Consider the following 19,595-nt stretch of genomic DNA (forward strand, 5'->3'; position numbering starts at 1 on the left):
AGGAAAGGAGGGCGGATCAGGGAAAATCGGAAAGGAGTGAGGAGTCGTTTGGATCCCAGTTTGAGGGGGATCCACTTGTTGTTAGGATGAGGGGAGACGTAGATGCCCCCACATGTCAGGAAGATCGGGAAGTCAGAGTTGAGCACTTTGCAACTAAAGTGAGTAAAAGGAAAGGGATTGAGAAGTGGAATGAATCGTGCAAATAAGAATTAGAAGGAAAGCAGATAAGGAGATGGGAAAACTAAAAAGAGGGAAAATATTAAGATACAAAACTAATAAGATGTTGTAAATCATGGAATAAATAGTGAAATTTTGCCAATTGAGGGGGATGGAGGGGGCATTTGTTTAATAGAGGCTTAAGCCAGGAGTGTGACAGAATATGTGGATTCGTTCCAGAGAAAATAGTATTGGGTGTGAGGATCCAAACATGCTGTATGGTGGGGCAGTAGCAGGTGCTCACAGCTCCCATTCTTTTTAAGTGAATTCAGCTACCAATTCCAGTTTTTTTTTTTTTTTTTTTTTTTTTTTTTTTTTTTTTTTTTTTTTTTTTTTTTTTGCAATAACGAGAAATGAGGCTTAAGGTCTCAGAGAGGGTGAGAGAAAATGGACATAGGGAGGGGGAGGATGGGATGGGCAGAGAGGACGAGGAGGAGGAGGTGATGCATGGGGGGGGGGGGGGGGGGGGCTGAGTTGGAAGGAGTTGGGCGGAAATGGAGGGAGAGGAGAAATTTTGTATGTGTGAATGCGAAGCATTACCAAGTTCGCTGGCCACTGGGTGGGAGGCAAAAAAAAAAAAAAACCCGTGTGAAAATGTCATGACAGATTAAAACAATGGGCCAGAACCAGGACCCAAACTCAGAACCTTTCCCTTTAGTGGGCAGTGGCTCTCCTGACTGAGCCATCCAGGCATGTGGGTCAACCTGCCTCTACAGATTAACTTCCGCCAGTACCTCGTCTATTACCTCAGGGTTCGAGTCCCAGTTTGATTTCAGATGTTGCACTGCCACTGCCTTTGATTTACTGGTGGTGCAATCAGAGCAACTGGTAGAAAGTGGGAGCATGGGGAAATAGGCATATAGCACCTTTATGCATTTTTGTGTTCTTGAAATCAAAATTGAACCCTATTCGTGCAGAACTGTATTACTGATATGTTCACCATTCTGGTATGTTTTCCCTCAGTTGGTCTGTCATTCTAGGTTTGTTTTCAAGCACTTTTACTTTTAAGTGTCCCCTTAGATAAAAAGCACAAGAAGATATGTCAAGCATACACAAAACTTTGCTCGGTGTGTGTTCTTCTGCGCAGGCTTCACAAATACGAAAAAACAATTGATGAGCCGTGTGGCAATTAGCTCTGTTTTGCTAGAGAAAGCAGTACTGCTTTTCAAGATCTCTTAACTGAGAGTACCATTTGTCCGTGTTGGCAGTGGTTTCGAAAACTGTTGTGCAGATAATTTGATTGCCAGAAACTACACACTGAACTCGAATTACTTCATCACGCAAAAGAATTTGATGCACAGTTTTGAAGGTTTTCGGTGGACCAGTACTCCGGCTATTTGTCGGGCCAGAAAGGTGGAACCGAGCATGTTCATCAAATATAGTGTCGTGTCAGATTTTCCACCCAGTCTTTTCAAGCTATGATTCACAGTACTTAAATCTCATTTGTGTACTAGCCAGAGGAAGTACCTAAACGTGTGAAACACTGCAAGATTGCAGTTGTAAGGTCTCAAGTCAGAAAGTTGAGATGTGTATGTGACATCAGCCTGTTGTGAAACCTGCTCAACAAATATTTTGGGGTAGCAGTAATTTTTTGCTACATATTTGCAACTGCTTCTGGACTGTTGGCCTATAGGTAAGGTGTCGAAGTTGAGTGACTGTAGGAAGATACAAGATGACTTAAACAAAATTACCAGCTAATGTGGAAAAATGTAAGTTAATGTGGATGAGTAGCAAGATATGAGGGTGATTTGAAAAGTTCTCAGAATGGAATAGAAAAAAGCACTTAATCACTGAAACTTTTTTTTAATTTTTCAATGTATTCTCCTTGTAGATTAATACGCTTGGTCCATCGACGTTCCAGTGCCTTGATCCTATCTCATAAATGAGTTTCCTCCAGGCCTGCAACATAGTTGTCAACTCTGGTTATCAGTTCTTCATTTGAAGTGACTCTTCGTCCACCAAGAAAAATTTTCAGTTTTGGGAAGAGATGGAAGTCTGATGGAGTCATATCAGGTGAATAAGGCGGGTGTGGCAACAATTCGTACCTTAGTTTATGTGATTTTGCCATAGCGATGGCACATATGTGTGGGCCCGCATTGTCTTGATGGAAGATGACTTACTTCCTTGCTAAACCTGGCCTTTTTTCACATATCTTTTGTTGCAATTTGTTTGTGAGGTTAGCATAGTATTCTCCAGTAATTGTGTGTCCAGTGTGGAGATAATCTACAAACAGAATCCCCTTCCCACCCCAGAACACTGATGCCATGACCTTTCCCGCTGAAATAATTGTCTTTGTTTTCTTTGGTGGCGAAGAGTCGGGATGTTTCCACTGCTTTAACCGTTGTTTTGTCTCCGGGGTATAGTAGTGCATCCAAGTTTCATCTGTGGTCACAAACTGGCGCAAAAAATCTTGTCTATTTCTTCTAAAACGGGCCAAACATTGTTCCGATATGTTCATTCTCGTGTGTTTTTGATGCAGCATCTAGAGTCGCGGCAATCCATCTTGCGGATAATTTTTTCATTTCTAATTCTTCAGTAAAATGTGATATACCCTTTCAGATGACATCTGGCAAACATGAGCAATTTCTCACACACTTCCAATTGGCGATCCTCCATGACAATTTTGTGCACTTTTGCAATTATTTCTGGAGCAGTGACACATCTTGGCCAATCACTGCACGGATCATCATCTAAGCTCTCCCAAGCCATTGTAAATTCATTTGTTCGCTTAGCAACAGTTGAATATAAAGGAGCAGAGTCCCCCGGTTTATTCTGGAAATTGGCATGAATGTCTTTTGCTTTCATACCTTTCTTTATGAAGTACTTAATCACTGCTCGAATCTCGATTTTTTTTTTTCTTTCTCTCTCTCTCTCTCTCTCTCTCTCTCTCTCTCTCTCTCTCTCTTTTTTTTTTTTTTTTTTTTTTTTTTTTTCAAAAAATCACTACGCGGGAACAACAGAGCTACATTACCGCCACAGTTCTCTTCCAAGAGCACTGACGTGGCGCGTGTTTATAGGCAGTCCAATGAATATAATGTGAACAACGCGTTGCACTAGTGCTGACCTCTCATGGTGACTCCAAGAACTTTTCAAACCACCCCCGGAAAAATGGTAATGTTAAGATACAGTATTATTAGTGTCCTCCTGACACAGCCAGGTTGTTTAAATATCTGGGCATAACATTGCAGAGTGATATGAGATGGAACGAGCATGTGAGGACTGTGGTAGGGGAGGGAATTGCTCAGCTTCGGCTTATTGGGAGAATTTTATGAAAGTATGGTTCACCTATAACACCTGTAAATGAGGCCTCATATAGGACAAAATGGTACCTATTCTTGAGTACTGCTCGAGTGTTTTGGATGTGTACCAGGTCTGATTGAAGGAAGACACTGAAGCAGTTGAGAGGCAGGCTGCTGGAGTTGTTATCGGTAGATTTGAACTACACGTGTTACGGAGATGCTTCAGGAACTCGGATGGGAATCCGTGGAGGGAAGGCGACGTTCTTTTCGTGAAACACTATTGAGAAAATTGAGAGAGCTGGCATTTGAAGCTGACTGTAAACAATTCTACTGTCGCCAACATACATAGTGCGTAAGGACCACAACGACAGGGTACGGGAAATTAGGACTCGCACAGAGGCATACAGACAGTCGTTTTTCACTCACTCTATTTGCGAGTGGAATAGGAGGGGAAAAGACAAAGTACTCTCCACCATGTGCTGTAGGGTGGCTTGCAGAGTATCTGTGCAGATGTAGGTGTGTAGGAACATTTAGAATTAAAGACATTGCCACTGGGCCGCCATTTTTTATCTGCTTCTGAACACTGCTTTTTGCAGGATCTTTGATGTCCAGAATCGTTCATGAAAAACTACAAAAGTCCTCCTAAATGAATCGGAACTGATCTAAGCTCCAACTGCATACTGCATACTTTACCCAATGAACTTGGAGAGCTACAAAATGATAAAGATGATTCTTTCAAAGCAACGAGCAACAGCTGAAGCTGTGAAAATTAATTATAGTCCTCACGTGATTGGAAGATCGGGCAAGAGGGTAACAGCAAAATCACAGTGTGTTGCTCGTGGAGAAGCCACCATGTATCTCGAATGTACTGTACTTTCTCGAGTGTATATCGGTGGTATTTAGGATTTCGCTCCCTAAAAGTACTATGTGGTGACCATCTAACGTGCCTCTTCATAATTTTACTGTTTTCTCAGGTCAACCTTCTTTTAACACATACACACATCTCAGTTTTGCTGTTGTAAGTGTATCTTCTTTGACATGCAGGATGTTGCTGCCACCGTGCAGAACAAGTATTGCCAGGCAGTCGCTGATGTCGCTACATCAGTTGTCCAGACGGTTGGGGCAGGGGTGAGTTCTCACTATACCTATTCTATTTGCACTGGCTCACTTACTAGTGTTGTTGGATACTCAGAATAACAAAAAACTTGTTTTCTGTTAACTTCACGCTAAACCGGTTTGAGGATGTGACACCGTAAGTCTGCTTACTTCCTCACTTTCTGCATGTGGAGTAAACTTGTTCCTTAACAGCACTCAACAGTTGTCTTTGCTCAGTGTAAAAAATCTAGTTATCCATCAGTTGTTTGCCTAACTATTATTAAATAACAGATTGTATATTTCAAGAATATTTATTGGAGAACTGAGATATTTTATAATTTTGCAAAGTGCAAGAAAATTTAAAATTATTAGAAGCAAGAAAATTATAATTGAAGTTTATCAAAATAAGTATATGAAAGTTAGGCTGCATATACTTGCAAATAAAAGAATAACAATATGATGAAACAATTGCAACTGTCTATAAAAATTTATTGTATTTAGCAAAGCCTCTTTATCACCTCTACCTTCACATTACATCTTTTTCTTGTATTATGTTATGATCTGTTTCCATTATATATGTCACTGGATGTTTGTATACATGTGGTTCTACTGGTTGCTTACTAGCCTGTAAAGTTTGATTGCCAGCCGCCCCACATCTCACTCACTCCCAGCCCCTCCCCACCCACAAACACACACACACACACACACACACACACACACACACACACACCCTTCCTCTCGCCTCTTCTTTTCTTTGAGAAATCCGAGGTGACCCTATCTTCTTTGCCATCAGGTACCTTATTCTGAAATTACAATATCTTATGATCTGGGCCGCAGTTGGTACATGCAGATATTTTTGGTGAAAGTGGTGCCCATCTTGCCAGGATTCGTATATGTGTGTTATTTTATTAAATTGTTTTTGCACAAAAAAGAGAAATTTAGATAATACTTTTCTCCAGTAAAATAAACACATTTCCACCAAAGAGACAGTGACAGCAGGGTAATGTCCGGCTAGTACTCTGACGAACGGGCAGCGATTGAGGGTCCGGATCAGGCAATGGCTCCACCTCGACATTGCCGATGCCCAGTGGCACATCCAGGGAAGGAGCCTCTGCGGTGTTTGGTCCCTGGGAGGGGGCGACACTTGCAGGAGGGCTCTCCGACAGCATCAGTTGCGGCTGTAGAAGGTTGTGCCCCACCGAGGGCGCAGTTGATTCTGATGGCGGGAGGGTGTCACCCCGCCAGTGACCACAGTGAACATTCACCTGCCGTGCACCTCCCAAACTGTAGCCAGTGCCCATACTGGTTGCCGATTGAAGGTGCGCACCCGGAGTGGATCCCCCACTGGATATCGTGAATGGCGCATCTTAAATGTACGCACCATACATTCCGCCTCACCCGTCGATTTGGGCAGTGAAATAGCATGGGCATAAGGTGACTAAAACCATTCCAGATGTAGAAATTGCAAAACAGCACCAAGGCAAACTGTCAGTCATTATCAGAGATGATCATCTGTGGCAATCCTTTGATGGCAAAAATCTACATTGAGGCCTGCACATTAGTGACTCCTGAAGTCGTACGCATCGCATATGGGTACTTTGACTGCAGATCCGTCATTACTAACCACCTGGAATGGCAGAAAGGATCCAGAAAATCAATGTGGTTGCAGCTGATAGTGTATGGGCCACAGAGAAAAAGTTCGAGGGAGGGGGGGGGGGGGGGGGGGGTTCTGCCTGAGGTACAGCATTGTTTGCACTCGCAGACAAGCTTCTCGATCACTGAATCAGTTCCATGCTAGCAGACAGAACGCCCTGCTAGTATTTTCGTGTGGGTTATGCCCCAGTGCAGAGCGGGCTTGACTCCTTAGCAGGCAGCCGGTCAGACTGACTTTCCGACACAAAATGAGACACCTGAGGAGCACTGGATGTTACCGTGTGGTTTTCTGTATGCACTTTGTTGTAACAGTGCCTGCTGCACACGATCACCGATTTGGAAACAAATAACTTACATTTTGTCAACTTTTGGGTCAGGAGCAGTGTGTAAATGCTACAGCACTTTTGCATCACACAGTGAACAGTGGGTTGATAATGAATCTCGTACTGGTAAACAATGCAGAGTAAAGCGTACTGCTGAACTCTTTGTACAGCCCTGTCAGAAAGCCTTAAAATGGGGCCCAAAAAGAACCACAAGGCATTTGTGGTCAGTTACGAGATGGAATTTGTTTCTATAAACAAAAACGTGAAACGTGGACTGCATAGATAGTTGCCTACACTTTCTTTTTTATATATGTTGAGGTGCTATCAACATCTTTGGTGCATATGACAGAGGTTATTCAGATCCACCAGTTTCCCTGTGAGACAAAACAGTCTCAAGTCTTTACTAGAACACATACGGTGCAGGAGAGGCAAGTGGAAGAGTACCCGCTAGCAGCGGTCCAACATATTCGTATTTGCTGGCTGGGTCACTGGCTCCGGGCGATGGCAACACACTCGCTTTGCCCAGCTGCCTCTGGTGCCGGATACAAACACTGCAATGGTGTATGTTTCCAATTGCCAAAGACCTTTCTTTCTCTAAGCTCGACATTCTGCTCCGTACCAAAGTGTGGAAACCCACACTACTTACTTACATCTTTCCACCACTTTCAACATTTCCCCTTCAGATATTTTTGCAGTTGGCCCACATATTCTTTGATAGCTGTTTGTTCTGATTTTTCTGTTCTTGTCTTCTTTGCATGTTACTTTACAACTGAGATACTGGTAATTATGCTTGCTCCAATGTTTTGCTGTTAATACAGACTTTGTAGCTGCTTGGTTACCATTACCTTAGTTTCAGTAGTTGAAACGTTTAAATTCTATGCTGATCTCAAGAGTTGTATCTTATATAGAAAGTTTAAAACAGGGGGTCATCTTTGTAGACTTTCAAAGCACATGAAGATGAGACCCCAGGGCTAAAAACACATTTTGCTTTGAAATAAAATCACAGTTGTGATTGAAGGCCATTGTTCTTTATTTTATGGAGAGGAATAAGATGCAAGTGATAGCTAAAGTGTGAAAAAGCAGTCTTTGGTTTTAACACTGTCATTGAGAGAGATCAAGCCATCAGTGTCGTGGTGATTTTCTGCAGACAGAGGAAGCTGTACTGTTTGGGAGGCTGTAGCAGCACTGTTTCCCTTTTCTCAGTGGTTTAATTTTGCTACTGGGCATATGAGACAGTGCCCCACAGTAGACTGTTAACGAATGTACAGTTTAGGTTCCCAGGTATTTGTATGGCTCAAAGACTCCTTAAGTAGTAGAACACAGAATGGTATCTCCAATGACAAATGCTCATCAGAGACAAGGGTATTGCAAGAGTGCTGTTTGCTAATGATGCTATGATGTAAGGGAAGGTGTCATCATTGAAGGACTGTAGGAAGGTAGAAGGTGGCTTGGTCAGAATTTCTAGTTGGTTTGACCAGTGGTAGCTTGCTCCAAATGTAGAAAAATGTAAGTTAATGCAGGCGAGTTGGTAAAATAATCCTGTAGTGTTTGTATACAGTATTAGTAACGTGCTGCTTGGCATAGTCATATCAGTTAAATATCGTGGTGTGACATTGCATAGTGATATGAAATGGAATGAGCACATAAGGACAATAGTTGAAGAGTTTTAGGAAGTGTAGCTCATCTATGAAGAAGACAGCCTTGAGTATTGCTTGAGTGTTTTGGAAACCCCAGTTCAGATTAAAGGAAGCCATCTTATTCAGAGATGTGCTGCTGTATTTGTTACCAGTAGGTTCGATCAGTACGGAAGGGTTACGGAGATACTTCGTGAACTGAAATGGGATTTTTTGGAGGTAAGACAATGTCCCTTCAGCTGATGCAGAACTACTCTACTGCCACCAGCAAACATTTCACATGAGGGCCATGAAGATAAGATATGATAGAAGAAATTAGGGCACATGCAGAGGTGTATGTGTTTTTGCCTAATTTCATTTGTGAGTGGAATAGTAAAGGAAATAGCTAGTAGTAGTACAAAGTATCATGCACCATGTACTGGCTTGTGGAGTGTGTTGGCAGATGTCGATCTTTCCCTGTGAGGTAGAATCATCAAATTTAATGTGAAATCTGTACCTAATTTTTGTCGCCGTCGTCTCCCTCCAATTCAATCCCCCATCATGTTCTGTAAATACCATTATGAAGGAGCACCTATGTGGAATGAATTGAGTTGTACATTATTGTTAGATATAGCCTCTGGAAACAATTTCTGTCTAGGATGTTTCGCTGATGGCGAGAAGGGAGGTTGCTATTGCATCAATTGTCTTCCTTTGTAGGGATGCAATGGGCTACCCACATCTTATCGCCATTTGAAATAGAGTCGAGGCATTCTTCACCTTCCAATTCGAAGCACATGAGAAATACTGGAAAGTAGCAGTTCTGTGGACTTTGTGTTGATCTGTGTATTACTTTGGTGCCCACGTCCCACACCGTTTTCAAAAGTCGAGTAGTCCAGTAATGATTTCAAACAGAAGAGTTCTGCCGATTTCTGGAAATGTATTCATCTCGTCTGAAGTCAGTTGACTATTGCTGCTGATTGTTTGTTCAGTATTTCTCACCGTTTGATCAGTGACGATTGTGGGATGCCCACTCCTTTGTTCATCACAAATATTTGTCACATCAAGTTATACAGAAAAATGTATAAAATTTGTAGAAACTTAAGTTCACCTGTGATGAAGATGTTCCTGTACCTATTTGATCAGAGAAGTTGTCGTGATCTAAGAGCATTATAACTCCGCGAATGAGAAAGGGCAAAGCCTCGGACTGAGCAGATGTCGAATTCCTGTTTTACAGAGGACAACAGTTGCAGGTGAGTGAGTGGGAAGGCACATCCCTGTAATGTCTGCACAAAGGCCCCCCAACAGTGCCACCACAAATACACGTAACCTCAGCCTGTAAGCTCGACTTTAGTCCTCCATGGCAGTGGAGGATAATTCTTAGACAAATGCTGGTGAAATGTCAGATTGTCAGTTAAACAGCAGTTGGCTGAAGAACCCTAAATAAACACTTCTGGGCATTTTATCAGTACTGTGATGGACCTTGTACTACAGTTTGAGACATAAACAAATTAATAATTATTTAAAGGAACTACCAAACAACAGATAAAGGTGGCCTTCAGGTGGGGAAACACACACACACACACACACACACACACACACACACACACACACACACACACACACACACACTGGCCCTGTGGCCCCATTAGTGGAGCCACAGCACATGGATACAACAGTGGCTATGTGTGTGAGTTGTGCATTTGTGTGTGAGGAAGAAGAAAAACTGTGGCTCAGGTGATGGAGCAGTGGTAGTTATAGTAGTAGGGGAAGAAGTAAAACTGTGATCCAGGTTGGTACCATGTGAAGAAAGATTCTGTTTCTCTTTTCACTAGCCTTTATACCCTTCATATGTGGCCCAGTTTTTCAGGCTAAGGCAAATTTTATTTTATTGTTTAACTTTGCAACCAGATGCCCTTTCTGACACTAACCTCTGACAGGGAAGGGAGTTGCGCCATCTTTTGGTGAAACATTTATACTGTGTTAAGCGTGTCATTGTATTTTAACTCTTTGTGAATTGCATTCTCTGAGGTGGAATTGGAGAGACCATACCAGCATTTTCCTAAATGAGCTCAGAAAACTGCCTAAAAATCGTAGTCGGGCCAGCCCAATTACTGGCCCACTGTTGTGAACCTGCTGCAGGAATTCCATCCGGTCCGGCTCACCTCTCTGCCTCACAAGCTAGTGGGTTGTGCATTACGCCGGATGAGCGTTGTGAAGAGAGAGATTAGGATGACGATTTTGTAATGCTATCAGAAGTAGAATGACTGTGTGAACATATTGGAGGAAACCTCGCTACTGATTCCTTTTGGAAAAGAAAAAGGTGAAGTTTTCACAAAGTACAACACAAACCTGTCAGACAAGATGACAGTTTGTAATTTACCACCCTCTGTATATCCTTCTGTATGTCCTTTCTGTTGTGCTTTTCTTGTATTCTCCTTTCCTTTGCATGCAACTAATCAGCTTCTCTTTATTTTCTTTCTGTGTGTCATTATTGGTGGTTGCCCAGTGTTATTTGTCCCAGAAAGTTGCTCGTGTAGGCTAAGGTTCTCTTGTCACAGAGTATAACACTAAAACTTGGCCATTTTTCCTGTAGTTTCATTCTGAACGACCTAAGCTAGGTTACACACAGACCTGTCAGATTTGGGGTAGGATTGTACTAACATAATTTGTAATTTGCATGATGTTTTAATGGTCATCGTTATAGCAGTTGATGTCTCAGTCTGAAATTGTGATTCAGAATTGGTATAGTTTGCTCTTTCTGACACCACAAAACTTTGTTACAGCAATCAAAAATAAAAGCTTAATTTAATCGCAGCTCAAATAAATCATTGTCATCTTCATCGATATCGTAATACGTGTTCTGTTGCGTGTTTTGGAAATAAAACCTGCCTAGTGACTGTCTTCCATTTCAATAAATGATGTGGTTTTCTATAGTAGTGCACTAATTTGTGAGAAATGATGGGTGTGGTTGTGGTGGTGGCATCTACTATAGTATCTTTTTCTCCCCATATTTTCCTCAATGCTTTTTTGTTGTTTTTGTTTAGGAATGAAATGAAAAGGACTGCAACTTCAAGGCCAAATAGTGTTGGATCATCGTTGAAGCACAAGAGTACAGGAGAAACATACCCAGTTGACTTCGAACTGTGTCCAGTATATCCTCTACTCACTGGTAATCATAATGCTACAAGGTTGTGAAAGTCTGATGCTGGCAACTTATTGCAGGAGTCAATGTGTATTGTGCTATAAGCTCAGAAACCACGCACTACATCTTTGGAAATAATAGCAAAGGAAAAAGAATGTTATTTGCAGAGGTAAATGTTAGGACAGTGAAAACTTTTGCGGAAACTGGATTGACGGTAATTTGAGATGAAGTTCAGTGTTAGTATAACGTCGTTACTGGGGTCTGTTACTGTAATACGACTATTTAAAACAGAATGCAGATCAGAGCCAGTCTTTTCTTTTTGACCATTTAAATGACAAAATGTTTTATACGTATCAGCATGTGCTCTTTGGGGATAGTAGTCAATAAAGCTACTAAATTGATTACGTATTTTTAAGTCCTCTTTGAATTTCTTGTGGGTAAATATTCGTACCAATATACCAGGAGCACAAAATGTGTGCTGGGACAGTTTGAAAAGATCTGCGGGAAATTATTACTGTCAGCTTCTGATACTACACATACACCCTAGGAGGATGACATTTCCCAAAGGACTGGCATCCACAGCCAACTTAAAACAGTGCGTATAATGCCACATTTGCAACCACTACAGTATCAAAGTCAGTTTTATGACTTTCATGTAATGCTTCTTCAAGCACTGGCAAACAGTCTACTCTGAATGCTGCATCCATACTAGATGTATCATCCACTTGACATTGTGTTACCCAGCCTACCAGCAGCTACTGCAGTTGTCTTTGAGATTGTAGAAATAGTATCTACAACATCTTGCCCAGTCTCCTACAAATTCTGAATCTTCTGTGCTCTTTAGTAACTTCATCCCAGCAGTTCCTGGTACATTCAGCCAGGACTTCATCTTGCATTGAACTATGCCACCTCCATGAAGTCAGTCTTGTAGGCCTAAAAGAAATATTCATTAATGTATGTATGATCCCTGTAACTGCAAATGCCAACCAAAAATGAATAAATAATATTCCTGTTACATTAAAGTGTGTGCATTAGCCTCTTTGTCGTGTTCCAAATTTTCAGTAATCATCCTACAGGTGCACTTCTCAGCTGAAATAATTTATATTATTTTAGCAACTAACATTTTTGAGATGATTTATCAAACAATATTGTCTGCAATGTTCATTCTTCATTATAAGAAGCATTCCATAGCATATATTCAACAAAATTGGATGTAACTAGGAACTGAATTCACAGCAATCTATTTCGTTATGTGTGTGGCACAGAAAAAAACTAGCTGTAAATGTGCTTACAATGACTCCCATGCTGATTTTATACTTTATAATGTAGAATATATTACTGTGAATTGAACTCACAGTCATTTACCTCGGAAGATATAAGAAGATTAAATCCACAGGTGACAAATGCTGACTGAATACAAAAACCAGCTCTGAAGATGAGTGCCTCAAAGGCCATCGGTAAATATTCATGCCATTGCTCACTTTTGCTGATATCTCAAGCTTACAGATTTAGAAACATAAAAATAGTATTCATATTTACACGAATAGGAAATTGTACACAAATATACATTTTTCTCTTTAGCTTATGTAAGACATTTATTCTTTCTCCTGGTTTACATTTCAGCTTTGAAAATTACACATTATGTCAATTAGGAAGTAACATATCTCTTGAAATGACGAGTAAATTATTTGTGCAAGCTTCTGTGTTTTTCTACATAACTCATAGTAGTTCTGACTCTCCCAATAAAATGAAAAAGTGTAATTTGTCTTTTCTTCTTCAGTTCCAAGTATTAATTTTCTCATATAGTACAAATCTTCCCCTTCATGCATACAGTGGAGCCTTGATTATCTGGACACGCAGATTTTTGAAAATACAGGTAATTCAGAAGAATGTTAGACTGATACAAGTTAAGTACCATTATCAGACATGTTGTATTCATTTTCACATAAAAACCCGAATTATATGTTATTTTTATGTGTTCAGGGTGATCATGTAGGCATTTCTCCATCATTAGTTAGATCTGAATTGTTTCTGCCTGGCATTCCAAATAAATCATTATGTTGTACGGCTAGGTTGTTGCCTCTGTATGTGTCATAATGGCATGAAATGAAGTCCCAGCTTTGTGGACTAATCCATAATCACTATCATCACTGTCAGCAGATGAACCAAAGATGACAGTTTCATCGGCAGAAATCATACCACAGCCAGGGTCACTGCCGTTTTGCAGCCAGTCATTTACTTGATCAACACTTTAAGTCTGAACTTCTTGAAATGTTGTCAAATGCTTAAGTGAACTCTGATGCGTCGACATTATCACAAGTTTCAGCAATCAATGTGCAAACGGAGTCAGTGGACTCACAAAGAGCTGGACATAGATTTTTCTGAGGCTTTGATTGTTTATTCAGCAATGTGATCCTGCGCAGAGGCAATCGTATAAATGATGTCTGGGAAATTTATAAATTTCAAAAGTGTTATCACACCATTTTCATCAACGAACTTATTCGGCAGCTTTCTCTTATACACAAGATTAATATTTTCCATAACTCTTCGGTCAATAGATTATGAGAATGCCGTTACATTGCGCAGTAGTAATTTTACTTGGATCCTGCCATTGACCAATTCTTTTACATCTGGATCTGACAGGAAATTGTCAGTCAATATTGTGACATTCAGATGAAGACCTTTCTCATTTAAAGTTTTTGTTACACTTGGCACAAAATCTTCAAATCCTTTTGAAAACTTTCAGCAGCTACTGCCTAAGATAATAGGTTTTTATCAGTCACTGACAACTAACGTGGTCCATGTCGATCTTCCTACTTTTGTATGCAACCTGGGATGACTATGAATTTAGGATCACAATTGGAAACATTTTTCGTGCAAAATTGGAACCTCACTCTCTCTCTCTCTCTTTGCGTTTTATTATTGGTAATTCTTCCAATGTGACACTTTTGAAGCTACTACACCAAATTTAGCAGCAATGTTTTTAACAATTGTCCTTTATTTATCCTGCGCAGAGCATCATTTTTCCCCACAAACGTTATTTTACATTCACAATAAACACGGGCACTGCTGTACTGTACAACTAGATGTTAACTTGTTAGTCGATAACGTACCAGGAGCTGTGTACGACTGTTGGCTGACTCTAGATTTAATGATTGTAGTCACCATTTGTTGCCACTATTACTTCCACATCATCAGATGCAGTACAGTATTGGGAAAAAGAATTGACGAACTGGATTTTCAGATTAATGAGGGCCAGATAAGTGAGGTTCCATTGTACTCCTTATTTGTAAAAATAGCACCATTGTTAATGAAATCAGAGAAAAGTTTGGACTGTATATAAGTAATAGTGGTACTTTGGAAATATTGGGCCTACTGATGCAACTTATCAGCTTCAACCTCTGACATCATCAAAGTGGTGGAAATAAACCACTAATTGAAATTGGCCGTGCACCGTGACGAACTATATTTTCTCATTTGCTCTGCTGGCACAGAACTAAACTGTCACCTTTCAACCCATCCTATGGGTCAAGCTGCACTATAAATCCATACAACTTAAGATTTTTTATTCACCTGTATTGTCTTTGCTAATATAGAACTGAACTGTTACCTTCTGTGCTAATGTAGACCACAGACTACACAACAGATCAGTCTGTCACCATGGCCCAATTTCCAAGAAATAATATAGAAGCAAAATAAATATTGTTGGTGTCAACTACATTGCATTGTAGCTCGAGTTGACATGCAATGTCAGTAGGTTCAACCGATCCCAAATTTTGGACCGATACAAATGGCAGAAAACCAAAATTTTGTGAAGCTCTCAAAAGTGTAGTTAAGCAGTTCCTCATCTTTCAGTCAGACAAAGATATCAGAGACATTCCAAAAGATATCTGATGCTGTCTATTGGTGGCTGTGGTGAGTCAGCAATTACATGTCAGTCCTTTTGTCTGGTGGGTAGCTGGGCGAAAGTAACAGTGGTACAAAGTACACAGTGTAAGCAGTGTGAGGCATTAACACTACTATAAACTGCTAGGATATAGGAGCGGGAAGTGTGTGGCAGGGCTGTGTAGGAGAGATAACAGCAAGTGGAGTGGACAAGAGGAGCTTCGATCTCTGTACCAATGTGTGACACATTGTCTTTAAATAAGTACTGTTTCCACATATTAAGCAAACCCAAGTGCATTTTTTTTAAACAGTTTTATTATTTCTTGAAAACTTACGTGTATTAAGCTGCCTTTCAATGTAATTTCCACCAACTTTAAGGCACTTCTCAACTGACCAACTTCTGAATTCCATTCTCATAAAAATCAGCTACCCGATATGGAGACCACTACTGAGCGGTCATTTAATGTCACTGTCATTGTTGTGGTGCCGATTGACTTAAGTTTTTTCCCCAAGTACGGGAACAAATGGAAAGGAGGAAGTCGTAAACTGTCTGTTTTAGTGTGGTCTTGTTTTGACAATGTAACACATTATATTTCCACTCCCCATCAACATCCATAATCTGCTGACAAATTCCAAAAGATTTCGTATATATTGCCCCCAAAAAGTGAATCACTGTGTGTATTTCACACTCGGTGAGGTTTTCAGTTAACTTAGATATTTAAATAAGCACAAACAAAAGACAGGTGCTCCGGCTACAGCATCTGTAGGTGTACAGTAGGTGCACATACTCGGTGTGGACTGCCGAGAGCAGCGTCGCAGCATCCATATTTTTAAAGAAAAAGCTATACATACCTCACTGATAAGCTTTGTAAATATGAAAGTTGCAATAAGAAAAGGAGTGAGAATGGAGAAGGTAAGCACTGAATAAACAGAGAGTGAATGGACTTGCTTAGAAATATTGGAAAATATTGACCAAAGGATTTTAGGTCCATCTCTCCAGACAACTGCTTGCACACAATGCGCATGTGCGCATGTGTTTTTAACAATTACAAACCGAGGAAGAGGTACAGAACTCGTGCAACACTCAGAATCTTATAAATGTGGTTGGTAACCTGCCACCTCTCATCTGCAGGTGAGTGGTCGGTAGCACTCAATTGTTTGGTTATTAAGATTTACGTCAGATGTACAATCGAGATGCTGCAAGGTGTGATACTTGTTATGTGAGTGTGGTAAATTGCTTTGACAGTAGGAGCAAGTTGATTCGACCGGTTGCTGAAACTAGCGTGTATGCCGTGTATCCGTATGACTTGAGCGAGACTGAAGAATAGGCCAAAGATTTATGCAAAGAGAATAGGAAACTGAAGTCAAAAGCGATGTTTACTCTAGAATATTAAAGCCATTCCATTACAAACCACACTTTGTGCTATTAACCATTTTAATGGTGGCCAATAAAATCACAAAATTATTTTGTAATTTATTTATTTATTTAGTGGCTATCTAAACCTTCTTCACCAAACAGGCAATCCCTTTATCCTGTCTGCTAAAAGAGTAAAAGAAATCTTGAGAGTCACTAGCGCTGAAGTCCTTCAGGAGGCTAGGCATAATGAAGGTACATGAAGTGACTCGGATGATGCCGAGTGGGTGCTCAGAGGATATCACAGAATGTGTCTTCAGTTAAGACTGCTGTATGTGGCCATGCTGCTTCAAACAAAAAGTCATGAACTGATTTCAGGTGCTTCTCTTTTAATATAACAATATTTGTATGACTTGGTGGATCAGTGGGTAAATGTCAGACTAAAACTTCCAAGTTGAGGATTTTTTTCTGTCAGTTGTCACCTCTTTCACCCCAAGCCATGATGTGAAAGATACCAAGTTGCAGTGTGATTCATAGAGTTGCAGTGTGGTTCATTGTGTTAAATTGTAGGTCCCCCATGTAACTGGCTGGCTAATTTAGATTGGAGGTTGGAGGAGAGCAAGGACGACACCTACGGTAGGACCACTCCTTGTCATCACTGTGGTGTTGGGCTCACTTCACATAATTGCTTCAGGCAAATGCTAGTACGGCTCCTTCTGACTAGGCCATACTTAGTTCCTCGTTTTGCCCATTTTTGACATCCTCTGTCAGTTTGCTGTAGATTTCGAAGTTGTGGACTGCCCTCTTGTTCTCTCTAGTCTGTTGGGTAAGCCAAACGCCACTGCAGAGAAACTCAATTAAAATTGCATCTCCGACCCTAAAATGAGTTTGAAGTCTTCGGCATATGTCCTTAAAGAAGAAATTTGGATGTCTCGGGTGATACATTTACATTTATAGATTACTGTAAAAGAATCGTGAGGTCTTTCAATACCTCGTCCATCAGTGACACTTTACCGTGGTCAATATCTGTGACTTAACTGACATATTAGGAACAGTCTTATAAATTTTTTCACCAATCGGACACTAGGCTTCTCAATGGGACAGTATTGCTATACTGTGCTTGTAGTGTGGTCAATATCAATGACAATTTGTTACAATTGTTGTGATAAGTGACAGTAGCGTATTATGTGGCAGTGTGGACGTGTCATTGCCAACTCGCATTGCTGTCGAGGAAATGGCACGTGCTCTGGATGCTGGGTCGGTCATTGCAGTAGATACAATCCCATTTAAGGCCTCGTATACATAGGAGTATTCTACTCCGAGAAAGAGTTGGTAAGTGCCAGACATCGAGTCTTTGCGTTAGAGCTTTACTAAAATGAACACACATACAATATATACAAAGAAAACTATACAGCATTCACCCAGAATTGGGCAAGTTTGATAGCACTGGGTGCTGCAGACATTAAGTCCTTCATGCTACAGCTGGTTGGGCACGAGTTACATTTGAAGAGATGCGAGGTTGTCTGCAGTTCACTGCATTCGCATAGTGTTGTGTTGGCAGTTGGAAGTTCCATTTAAGGAGATTGTCCCTCGATCGTGCGACTTCAGTCTGCAGTCTGTCCGAGGACTTCCAGGTGACTTACTTCTCCGTGTGTCCAGGCAGAAGGGGTTCGTGTGGTGTCATCCAGTTTGACAGGTGTTGGCATCTTTCTTTCCACTTGGTGAGTCTGGTAGCTGCAGCTGATCCTTCTAAGGGCTGTGAAGTTGTTAGAAACTCTTCCTGGACTTCAGTCTCGGCTTGGCAGTTTGATTGCCAAAGAGTGGATGTGAGGTCACTGTATTCGATTTATGCCTCACGATGTTAGCAGCAACCTCTCTTCTGATGTCACACGGAGCAATCCCAGTGAGACATTGAACTTTGTCCGTGGCAGTTGGCCTTAGGCAGCCTGTAACGATCCTACAGCTGTCATTTAAGGCTACATTGACCTGCTTTGTATTTACTGAATTATACCACAGTGGGCTAGCATACTCTCCTGCAGAATAACATAAGGCAAGAGCTGTTGTTCTTAATGTTTGTGGATGTGTACCCCATTTCGATCCCGCCAGTTTCCGAAGAAGGCAGTTTTCTGGAGGATGCTTTCTGCTTCAGTTTCAGACAGTGTTCCTTGTAGGTCAGCGTACGGTCGAGAGTGACACCCAAATACCTGGGATGGGAACAGTATTCTAGTGCAACTCAACTCCAGAATATTTCACGTTTCCTATCAGCTTGTTTATGTTTCAGATGGAATGAACACCCTTGCGTTTTGTTAGGATTGGGTGCGAGTTGTTCTTTTCGTAGTAAGTACCGAGCTGTTTGTAGATAGTGTGCAAGCATTATCCCTAGATCTTCAAACCGATTGCCCTGGGCAGCAAGAGCAAGGTCACCAGCATATATGAAGCTTTTGCATCCTTGCGGCTGTGGTTGATCCTTAGTGTAAACATTATATAAAACAGGTGACAGTGCACTTCCTTGAGGAGGACTGTTCTTTTGAGTTTTCCATCAGCTGTCTTTTTCTTGGAAGTCCACGAAAAAACGTCGTTTCTGTAGGAGTGTTGCAATTATTCTCGTCAGCGCATAGTCGTTAGTCAGGTTGTAGGATTTGTGTAGTAGCACTCTGTGGTTTACGGTGTCAAAGGCCGCTGAAAGGTCAACAGAAGCTACACCTATTGTCTTTCTCTGCTGAAAGCGATCTTCTATGAAGTGGGAAAGATAAAGGATTTGTGAGGTGCAATTCTTGCCTGGTCTAAAGCCAGCTTGCTGTGAGATAAGAACTGGATCAACTACCACAGTTAAGTGGTGAATGACCTGAAGTTCTTCGGATCAGTTGGTGACTTTCCAGGTTTTAGTATCGCAATCACGCGTGCCTTGTGCCGTAATTTCGGGATCTTGAAAAAAGCCAGACAGTGGTTATTCAGGTTTAAGAGCCAGTCGTCGGTTGCGGTGCCGAAAAGGTTTTATTTGCTCAACACAAATGAAGTATAATATTGCTGCCTTGTCATTTTTGCATTTGTGAATGGCTTCTTCTAATTCACCTA

At 41.0% G+C, this 19,595-nt stretch overlaps 1 protein-coding gene across 1 annotated transcript in view; it reads left to right on the forward strand.

The window, feature by feature from the left end:
- LOC124551115 overlaps positions 1–19,595 on the forward strand; it is a 409,786-nt gene that overhangs the window by 16,256 nt on the left and 373,935 nt on the right. Inside the window, exon 4 of the mRNA XM_047126062.1 lies at positions 4,500–4,583. Within this exon, the coding sequence (XP_046982018.1) occupies positions 4,500–4,583 (84 nt within the window). The remainder of the gene's footprint in view (positions 1–4,499; positions 4,584–19,595) is intronic.

This window comes from Schistocerca americana, chromosome 9 (assembly GCF_021461395.2).
Source record: "Schistocerca americana isolate TAMUIC-IGC-003095 chromosome 9, iqSchAmer2.1, whole genome shotgun sequence".
In the NCBI taxonomy this organism is placed as follows: Eukaryota; Metazoa; Arthropoda; class Insecta; order Orthoptera; family Acrididae; genus Schistocerca; species Schistocerca americana.